This window comes from Mangifera indica, chromosome 13 (genome assembly GCF_011075055.1).
Source record: "Mangifera indica cultivar Alphonso chromosome 13, CATAS_Mindica_2.1, whole genome shotgun sequence".
Lineage (NCBI taxonomy): Eukaryota > Viridiplantae > Streptophyta > Magnoliopsida > Sapindales > Anacardiaceae > Mangifera > Mangifera indica.
In genome coordinates, this window is record NC_058149.1 from 239330 (window position 1) to 250699 (window position 11370).

The following is an 11370-nucleotide window of genomic DNA, read 5'->3' on the forward strand; positions in this document are numbered from 1 at the left end:
AAATGATACAGAGTAAACCACAAAGTCATGAAAGTAAATGTTATAGATGTGGTTCTAAAGGTCATTGGTCAAGTACCTGTTGTATACTCAAACATTTAGTAGATTTATACCAAACATTTATTAAAAATACAGACAAAATGATCAAATCGAATTGTGTTAATAATCCAGATCTTGTAGATCGGGCAAACTTCAATATTTTAGAATTTTTTCAAGATTAAGAAATTATGTATATTATGTGATGTAATTATTATTCTGTATTTCTTCCTTTTAAATTTTATAATAACTAATGTAAATTTTAAAATAAAAGGAAATGGACTCCAAAATTAAAATGTTAACTTCAAAAGTTAGTGATGGGAACATGTGTCTAGTGGACAGTGAAACAACACATATAATATTGAAAGAAAAGAAATGAGAAAAATGAAATTAATAGATATAAAACCATACTTATAGCTCAAGACTTTTCTCAATGTCGGGTATAGACTTTAATGAAACAATGCACCTGTGATGGATATAATCACATTCAGATATTTAATCAGTTTAATAGTCTCTGAAAGATTAGATATGCGTCTAATGAACGTAATTACTGTTTATTTATATGAAAACTTGGATACTGAAATTTATATACAATTCTCTGAAGGATATAAATTGCCTAAAATAAAAAGGGTCAAGTTTAAAGACATGTACTCAATTAAATTATAAAGATCATTATATGAATTAAAATAATCTGAAAGAATGTGATACAATTGCCTCAGTGAATATTTGAAAAAAGAGGGTTATGTGAATGACCTTATATGTCCATGTGTCTTTATAAAAATGTCAGAATTGAGATTTGTCATTATACCAATTTATGTTGATAACATGAATTTAATTGAGACTCTTGAAGAGCTCTAAAAAACTACTGAATATCTGAAAAAGAAAGTTGAGATGAAGAATTTGAAAAAAATAAAATATTGTCTCGGCCTACAAATCAAACACAATTTAAATGAAATACTTATCCATCAATCAATATATATTGAAAAATTATTAAAACGTTTTAATATGGATAAGAGTCATCTTTTTAGTACTTCAATGGTTGTTTGATTTTTCGATCCGCAAAAGGACCCATTTCGTCCTAAAGAAGAAGATGAAAAGATATTCGATCTTGAAGTACCGTATCTTAATGACATTGAAGCGTTCTTATATTTGGCTCAATGCACTAAAGCGAATATATTCTTTACAGTCAATTTGTTGGCTCGTTTTATCTCTGCACCGACCCGTCGCTACTGAAACAAAATCAAACATATACTTTATTACCTATGTGGGACTAGAGATTTGAGATCATTTTATTCTATCAAATCCCCTAAAAATCTTAGTTTGGTTGGATATACAGATGTTGGTTAGCTTTTTGACCACTATAAAGCTCGTTTATAGGTGGGATATATATTTACTTGTAATGACATAATAATATCCTAACGCTGCACCAAATAGACTTTGGTTTTAACATCCTAAAATCATTCAGAGATTTTAACTCTCTATGAAACTAGTCAAAAATATATATGGTTACGATCTGTCATCTATCATATTCGAAATACATGTAGTCTTCCTTCTGCAATAAACACTCATGTCATATTATATGACAATACAATATGTATTACCCAAATTAGAAGTGGCTACATCAAAGGAGACAAAATCAAACATATCTCACTAAAGTTCTTTTACACTTATGAGCTCTAGTAGAACAGAAAAATTGATGTCAAGCAAATAAGATTCAGTGAAAATCTTGTAGATTGGTTCACCAAAATATTACTGACATCAATATTTGAAAAGTTAGTGTATAACATTGGTATACAGTGACTCAACAAGCAACTAAATTAATCCCACTATAAAGAGGGGGAGCGTTTATCAAAGGGAGTACTTATCAGAGGAAGCAAATTTTTTAAGTTGATCATATTTTGGACAAAATGTTTACCGTACTCTTTTTTTCTTTCACTAGGTTTTGTTCCACTGAATTTTTTTAATAAGGTTTTTATTGAGACAGTTTTAATATGTTCAACCCTATTTTATATGATATTAAATAATTATGTTCTTTTATTTTGATTTTGATTTTACTGAATTTTTTATATCAAAGTTAATATAATTATTTATAAGTGGTAGAAATCCAAGAAAGAGTGTTACATATGAAATGAATTTCCACCAAATGTGAAATCAACTAATGATGGGAGCGGTAATAAATGTGTTGTGTGAATCCATTTAAAGCAAAAGAAGTTAGTCAATTTTCTTGGGCGGTAAGGGGTGACAGAAAACTACTGTACAAACCCCCCGTTCCATCACTTGTAAACATATTGAGAAAACACAACCCTCTTTTCTTAATCACTCTCTCAATCACCCAAATTTTTGTTTCTATTTCTCTTTCCTTTTCTCTCTTTAATTCTCTTCTTATATTTGCAATTATTATTATTATTATTTACATTTATAACAAAAACTCTGTTATTGACCCCCCCCCCCTTTTTTTTTTTTTGGGGTGATGATAAATGAATAAGCATAAAAGAGACTAAAAATTAAATTGTGTATACATTATACAAAAATAAGACAAATTTATCATTAATAATATTTACGACCATGATTGCATTAGATTATCCTATTAACTTCAGGGTTACAATATAAAATATAGAATCAAATATTTATATAAAAACATATGACAACCCAATTGTAAATAAGTTCAGTCAGTAAATTTAATGGCTGAGCAAGGGGTGATCGAAACCCCTTAGCAAGCAGGCTACACACCCTTAACCTTCAGTTGCCGCTTGCAGGGCTACACCCCACAATGACTCATGTCCAACCCTACGAAAATATCTTTCAAAGTATTGATCAGATTTCACACTCCAATATCTTAAATTTTAGTAATAAATACTTACATAATCTATTGATTGAGATGATTCTTCTATTTAAAAATCAAAATACTAACTGAGATCCATCTATGGTTAAATCAAATGAATCACTTCTGGTCAATCTATTAGCAGTATGTTATTTTGTAAAATTTAGCAATTTCTAGGACTTCCCACAATTGCAAAGATTATGCATCATACTATGAGACTATAATTCTTTTAATGAAGTAAGCTTAAGTTAGAGGCTAAAACTATGACCGCCCGTAATTTTTGATAAGGAATATACATAATATATCAGGAACCCATAATTATCTACAGTATTTTTTAAACTACGCTAAATCAACTTGTTCGATCGGTCAAACCCTAAACCATCACACAATCTAGTTTGATCTATATATAAATATTGATTTATTTAAAATTAGATTAAATTTGACAAAATTGTTGATTTGAAAAAAAATATTTAAAATTAGCAAAACCATGTTTATGTAATACTACATAATTTTTTGTCTTATTAAAGCTTAAAAAAAATTATAATTTATAAGATTTTAATTGAATTAATAATAAAATCTATAGTTAGTTTTTTTTATCAGTAAAATAAAATATCAATTGTTTAATTAATATATTTAAAAAATATGATAAATATTTAATATAATTTAAAAAATATATAATAATTTAATAATAGATTAAACCGATTAATTATCTAATTAACCAATCGGGTTACGAACTAATAAGATAATCAATTCGGCCATTAATTTGATTTTAGAAATATTAATTATTTGTATGAGACCAGTTCCAGTCAAGACTTGAACTTGACTAGTAGTGTGAACCCTATTATACGAGTCATATGACTTCAGATAAGAAATGATATACTTGAGACAAGTGTAATGACTATCAAGGGCTTCCTTGTAATTAGATATTACAGTACAGAGTAAATGGAGCTTATTCTCGTTATTTCAATCTTTCAGTAATCTTTATTCCTCAACATATATCCTCTGTATGAAGATTGCTCATTCTCATCCCATGTCTGTGAAGCTGCAAATACCAAAGAAAATAAATCCATTAGAATAAAATAACAACTCAGAGTTGAGTAGATATTTTTGAATTAAAAATAAAATAATATTTAATCATATAAATATACGTGATAATTAATACACAAATTGATAAGTCTACATAGTTTTTCTCCAGTTATAATACCATTCATGAATCCTAAGAGTAAAGATGGATTCGAATAGAGTCAACCTAGATTAAATTTATATTCAACTTAAATAAACCAATTTAAGTTAGAGTCTCAAATTGAATTCAACTTGTTTATCTCTTTGACAAGTGGGTTTATTTTTTAGTGACACCATTCACTTTGCCGATAACACTGTTCTTCCTATTAACAACCCACTCTTTGACAAAATTATGCACCAATTCGAATTGAGTATTAAAATTTAAATCAATCTTAAGTTCATTTTTGTTTGGCTCGAATATTCAAGAATTATTTTAGAATGTAAATAGTAAAAAAATGTGAGAATTTTACTGAGAAATTTACTAACCAAGACGAGAGAGAGCCCAGTTACCATCATTGGCAATGTGCCAAGCAAAGTAACCAAGCAAGCTTTTCCCCTTGGCATAGTTCACCTTGGTAGAAATACTCTGAGTATCATCATAAACAATCCAGGTTGTTCCGGAATAGCAATAGTCCGAAACAACAGTGGCATTGTACACATGGGTCGCACTATTTTCAGCTATAAATTGCTTGATTTGCTTGTACCCAGTGGCTCCGCCGTTCACCAATCCACTTGTCGGCGCCCAAAAGCCATGGTTATTGGCATCGGCAAGCTCCAATGAATGGCCAAAGTAAGGAAATCCCAGGACTATTTTTTCAGGTGACAAACCAGCCTGAATCCAGGCCGTGATTCCTGCATCTCCGCTGATTTGGGTTCCGGGACTGTATAAAGCAGCCGGGGGTCCGGTGATTCTTCCGGAATCGGAATAGTAATAGAAGTCGTAGGCCATCACATTGATCCAATCCAGGCTGTTCGAAATGGCCTGGACTGGGTTGACGACACCGAAATAGTTTGAAGAGTAGGAAACTGCGGCGGAGAGAAGCAAAGCTGGCTTGCCGGAGCTTGTAGCCTCCACCGCAACGGCTGCACGCCACTCGTTGAGAAGGGAACCGAAATTAGCCATTTCCTGAGCGTTTGCTGGGTACTCCCAGTCAATGTCAAGGCCATGGAAGTTGTTGTTTCTCGCCAATTGTATCGAAGAATCGATGAATGATTTTCTTGAACTAGCCTGGCTAGCCATAGAAGCAAAAGCGGTTTTAATTGCGTCCCCACCGCCGCCGCCAATGGATAAGAGGGTTTTGACAGAAAGGTTCTTCAGTTGGACTGTTGCGGTAAAGGTGGAGAATCGGGCCTGGTTTGCAGCTGAGATGGTAACCTGGTTGGTTTCAGGATTGAGATCGGCGAAAGCACAGAAGAGGTGAGTGAACAGAGAGGAATCGATTTCGGAAACGGCGTATTCACTGCCGGAATACCAGTAAGCAGCTTTGACGACATTTTGGCCAGCAGAGAACTGGAATTGGAGAAGAAAAAGAAGGCTGCAGGAGAGGATAGTTTTTGAAGCCATTGTTGGAGAACAGAATGCAATGTTTCTCACAAGCGTTGTATTTATATGATAAACTGAAGATTGCGTGGTCAATCGATCAATTACAGGAACCAATTGTGGCCAAGTTGTTTCTTCACAAAAAAATCCATAAAGATGGATAAGTCATACCGTGGATTATTAATTGGTCATGGTTTTCAAAAGAAGCCAAAGAAAACAAAAGGCAAATATGCATACGAGTTTACCCGAAAACCTAAAATGGGAAAATCACATATACACAATAAGAATTCATTATAAATGAAGAAAATTACAAGGCCAAACAACTATTTCCCACCTATGATTTGGTGCAAACTCAACTTTTCACCTGTTAATTATTAAAAATTCAAATACCCATTCTTCTTTTAAATTTCATTGTTACTGTCAAAGATAAAATATTTATTTAATAAAAATGTTTTAAAAACTAAAAATTTAACACATTTCTACCTTCAAGTTTAAAAACTAACAAAGTCTATCAACAAAAGTTTGGAAAACTTACATTCTCCCTTAGGGTTTTTGAAGAAGTTGCTGGCGACCAGATACGACGACGATGACGACATTCTCCCTCCCTCTTGGCTTCTCTCTTAGCGGCGGTCTATTTTCGACCATCATCAATCGTCATTTCCCTTCACCGGCCAATACACGAAAAGATTGAGAGTTGGATCTCTTCGTCATGCAATGAAGAGACCTAGACTATGGTCTCTTCGTGTGCTAGCCAATGAGGAGAGAGAACAATCGATGGTGGTTAAAAATGGACCATTGTTGAGAGAGAAATGGGGAGGGAGGGAGAACGCAGTCATTGTTGTCGTCTTCGACTATCGGCAACTACAAAAACTCTAGGGGACAATGTAAATTTTTCAAACTTTGGATGCGAAAAGTGCGGTAAATTGTTAGTTTTTAAACCTATAAGAGAAAATATAATGAATTTATATTTTTTTAAATATTTTTATTAAATAATAATTTTACCCTTGATTATAATAGTACAATTTAATAGATAGATGAATATTTAAATTTTTTTATAATTAATAAATGAAAAATTGGATTTGCACCAAATCCTGGATGGGAAATTTCATTTGGCCAAATTACAAGGTAAACTAATATGAAAAAAATCATAGATAAACTATAAATAAATAATATTATTGGGTAGAAAAATTTCTTTATTTGAGCTCTTAATCCTTTTTAGTTTTTTATATTTTGTAACAGATATTCTTACTCACATTTTACATATATATATTAATATAACTTTTATATAAAAACTCTAATTGATTAACAGAGTTAGATTCAAATTAAATTAATTCTGGCAAATCTTGAGCAAGTTTGTTATAATATAAATATTCATAAAGAGGGAAATTTCATTGATTGTTATAAATATAATGAAAAATATATATAGAGGAATTTATAAGAACAAAATATAATCATAGAAAGATTGAAAAGAAGAAGAATAGAAATGCAAATTTAGGGGCGTGTATATTTAAGTGAATATTTTCTTCCCCAGATGAAGATGTAAGTTTACAGGAAATTTCACCATCTCCTCCAAGATATTTACACAATTTAATTTACTGACATAAAAAGCATTAAATGCTCTTCTTCAATTTTCCATCCTCACCAAGACTTTGTTTCTCCAGCTCAATAATGCAGTCACCATTTCTTAAATGAACTCACATTTAAGTAAGCTGATTTTTATGGAAATCTATTTATGTACGCAATATTCTCTCATGGATTTCCATTACTTATAAAAATTACATTAACTTTGCTTAAAAAAAACTCAATAGGATAAAAACTAAAATAGAGAAATGTAATTAGTTAATATCCTATAAAGTAACGTTGCATGTGCTTAAATTGCGTTATTAAAAACCTTATTACAAAAACTTAGTAGAACAAAACTTAGTGAAAAAAAAAAGAGTATCATATTTTGTCCAAAATATGATTAACTTAAAAATTTGCTCCCTTTGATGAATATTTCCCCTCTTTGTAGTAGAATTAATTCGGTTGCTTATTGAACCGTCGCATATTAATGTTATATATTAATTTTTTAAATATTGATATTGATAATATCTTGATAAACGGATATACAAAATTTTCACTAAATCATATTTGTTTAATATCAATCTTTCTGCTATATTAGTTAAGTAAATGTTGCATAAAATTTATGCAGATCAGGTTTATGTAGAAGAAAAGGTTAAATAAGAGATTAGTTAATTAAAGTTGGTTAGCTAATGTGATTACTCAATTAGAATCGAAAATGATTGATAATTCAAGATAAGACTCCTGAGTTTGACAAGTCACCATATTCATTAAACGATGTTGTTTCGTGTAGAAAAGGCCAAATGATTATTTCCCACCCACGATTTGGCGAAAGAATAAATATATGTTGCTCTATAAAGAAAACTCAAATATCTATTAATAAAATTGATATATTATTATTATTATTATTAAAATAATTAAAATTATATTTTATTTTTTAATTAAAAAATTAATAATTATTAAAATGATATAATTTTAATTAATTTATATTAAATTTATGAAATTTGAGAGCTTTACAAACTAAACATTTTTAAAATTCGTGCCGAAATCTAGCCGCGGATGTAGTACTGTTGAATTAAAATTAAAAAGATAAAAATAAGAAGTGTTTTGTGCACGATAAATGAGACATGGTTTCAAGGTTATTGGATGTCATTTCAAGTGATTTAGATGGGCCATCTTGAGGCCGTTCAAGTCCATATGGCGAGCCTCCCGGTGAGTGTTAGGGGAGAATTGAACCAACAAGAAGGCTTAACCAATGACCACTATGTTTCTGCTTGCTCCATTTTTAAGTAAAGTAATCATTGTTTTCTTTACGTGTAGTACAGTCGGAAGAAAGTTTCCATGAAACTGACCTGCTTGTCAATAACTTTGAATAATTTTTCTCACGTTTGATTGACTTGTTTTCTTCGTTTCTTTCATTGGTTTTATGACTACTTCTACTGCTTTTTGTAATTCTATGATAGACTTACAAAAGTGCATTTCCTTCTGAACAATTGATGGTGGGTTAATTCTGAGTTAAGCTTTTGAGCCCTCTTGGAAAAAAACTGAGAGTTGGATCTTTTCGTCGCGCAATGAAGAGACCTAGACTATGGTCTCTTTGTGTGATAGCCAATGAGGAGAGAGAATGATCAATAATGGTTAAAAATGGACCATTGTTGAGAGAGAAATGAGGAGGGAGGGAGAACATAGTAATTGTTGTTGTCTTCGACTATCGGCAGCTATAAAAACTCTAGGGGAAAATATAAGTTTTTCAAACTTTAAATAGGGAAAGTGGAGTAAATTGTTAGTTTTTAAACTTATGAGAGAAAATATAATGAATTTATAATTTTTTAAATATTTTTATTAAATAATAATTTTATCCTTGATTGTAATAGTGAAATTTAATAGATAGACAAATATTTAAATTTTTTATAGTTAATAAGTGAAAAATTGGATTTGCACCAAATCCTGGGTGCGAAATATTCATTTGGCCAAATTACAAGGTAAATTAATATGAAAAGAAATCATAGATAAACTATAAATAAATAATATTATTGGGTAGAAAAATTTCTTTATTTGAGCTCTTAATCCTTTTTAGTTTTTTATATTTTGTAGCAGATATTCTCACTCACACTTTATGTACGCAACATTTTCCTATGAATTTCTACTACTTATAAAAATTATATTAACTTTGCCAAAAAAAAACTTAATAAGATAAAAACCAAAATAGAGAAATGTAATTAGTTAATGTCCTATAAAATAAGGTTGTGTGTGTTTAAACTGCATCATTAAAAACCTTATTACAAAAACTCAGTAGAACAAAACTTAGTGAAGGAAAAAAGAATATAGTGCACATTTTGTCCAAAATGTGATCGACTTAAAAATTTGCTCCACTTGATAAATGTTCCCCTTTTTTTGTAGTGGGATTAATTCGGTTATTTGTTGAGCCACCATATACCAATGTTATACACTAATTTTTCAAATATTAATATTGATAATATCTTGATAAACAAATCTGCAAGATTCTCACTGGATCGTATTTGTTTGATATCAATCTTTCTGTTATATTGGAGCTTATGAGTGTAAAAGAATTTCGATTAGATATGTTTAGTTTTATCCTCTTTAATGTATCCATCTCTAATTTGAGTAATATATGTTGTATTGTCTTCATATAATAAGGAATGAGTGTCTGTTGTAAAAGAAATATTATATATTCCAGATATGATAGATGACAGACTATAATCATATATATTTTCAACTGACTTTATAGAGAGCTAGAATTTTTGAATGAGTTGAAGACGTTGCAACCAAAGTCTGTTTGGTGGAGCGTCAGGATATCGTTGTGTCATTATAAGTAAAAACATATCCTATCTGTGAACAAACTTTATGAGGGTCAGAAAGATAACTGACATCTGTATATCGAACTAAACTAGAATTTTTTAGGGATTGGATGAAATAGAATAATTTCAAATCTCTAGTTCCACATAGGTAATAAAATATATGTTTAATTCTATTCCAATGGTGATGGGTTAGTGCAGAGATAAATCGAGCCAATAAATATATATTGAGGAGGGAGGGAGAACGCAGTCATTGTTATCGTCTTCGACTATCAGCAACTATAAAAACTCTAGGGAAAATATAAGTTTTTCAAACTTTAAATGGGGAAAGTGGAGTAAATTGTTAGTTTTTAAACTTATGAGAGAAAATATAATGAATTTATAATTTTTTAAATATTTTTATTAAATAATAATTTTATCCTTGATTGTAATAGTGAAATTTAATAGATAGATGAATATTTAAATTTTTTATAGTTAATAAGTGAAAAATTGGATTTGCACCAAATCCTGGTTGGGAAATATTCATTTGGCCAAATTACAAGGTAAATTAATATGAAAAAAAAATCATAGATAAACTATAAATAAATAATATTATTGGGTAGAAAAATTTCTTTATTTGAGCTCTTAATCCTTTTTAGTTTTTTATATTTTGTAGCAGATATTCTCACTCACACTTTATGCACGCAACATTTTCCCATGGATTTCTACTATTTATAAAAATTACATTAACTTTGCCAAAAAAAAACTCAAATTTAAATGAAATACTTATCCATCAATCAACGTATATTGAAAAATTATTAAAACGTTTTAATATGGATAAAACTCATTTTTTGAGTACTCCAATGGTTGTTTGGTCTCTCGATCCGCAAAAGGAACCATTTCGTCCTAAAGAAGAAGATGAAAAGATACTCAATCCTGAAGTACCATATCTTAATGACATTGAAGCCTTCTTATATTTGACTCAATGCACTAGAGCAAATATATTCTTTGCACTCAATTTATTGGCTCATTTTAGCTCTGCACTGACCCGTCGCTACTAGAACGAAATCAAACATATACTTCGTTACCTATGTGAGACTAGAGATTTGAGATTATTTTATTCTATCAAATCCCCTAAAAATCTTAGTTTGGTTGGATATACAGATGTTGATTATCTTTTTTACCACTATAAAGCTCGTTCATAAACGGGATATGTTTTTACTTATAATGACACAATAATATCCTAGCGCTGCACCAAACAGACTTTGGTTGCAACATCCTAAAATCATTCAGAGATTTTAGCTCTTTATGAAACTAGTTGAAAATACATATGGTTATGATCTGTCATCTATCATATTCGAAATATATGCAATCTTTCTTCTACAACAAACACTCATTTCATATTATATGAAGACAATACAATATGTATTGCCTAAATTAAAGGTGGTTACATCAAAGGAGATAGAACCAAACATATCTCACCGAAGTTCTTTTACACTCATGAGCTCTAGTAGAGTAGAAAAATTGATGTCAAGCAAATAAGATTTAGTGAAAATCTT

At 30.2% G+C, this 11370-nt stretch overlaps 1 protein-coding gene across 1 annotated transcript; it reads right to left on the reverse strand.

Moving 5' to 3' along the window:
• Positions 1–3749: 3749 nt before the first annotated feature.
• LOC123194499 (class V chitinase-like) lies at positions 3750–5571 on the reverse strand. The gene is made up of 2 exons (XM_044607722.1): positions 4403–5571; positions 3750–3896 (listed from the first exon to the last, which is right to left on the reverse strand). The coding sequence occupies exons 1-2, from the start codon at positions 5478–5480 to the stop codon at positions 3826–3828; spliced, it is 1149 nt and encodes a 382-aa protein (XP_044463657.1). The 5' UTR covers positions 5481–5571; the 3' UTR covers positions 3750–3825.
• Positions 5572–11370: the final 5799 nt, after the last annotated feature.

What these genes read in the sequence shown, in the direction of transcription:
- LOC123194499 (XM_044607722.1), bottom strand. Translation starts at nt 5,480, where the DNA reads ATGGCTTCAAAAACTATCCTCTCCTGCAGCCTTCTTTTTCTTCTCCAA. An exon ending in CTGGGCTCTCTCTCGTCTTG is followed by an intron (nt 3,897 to 4,402) that starts GTTAGTAAATTT and finishes TGGTATTTGCAG; the next exon opens with CTTCACAGACATGGGATGAG.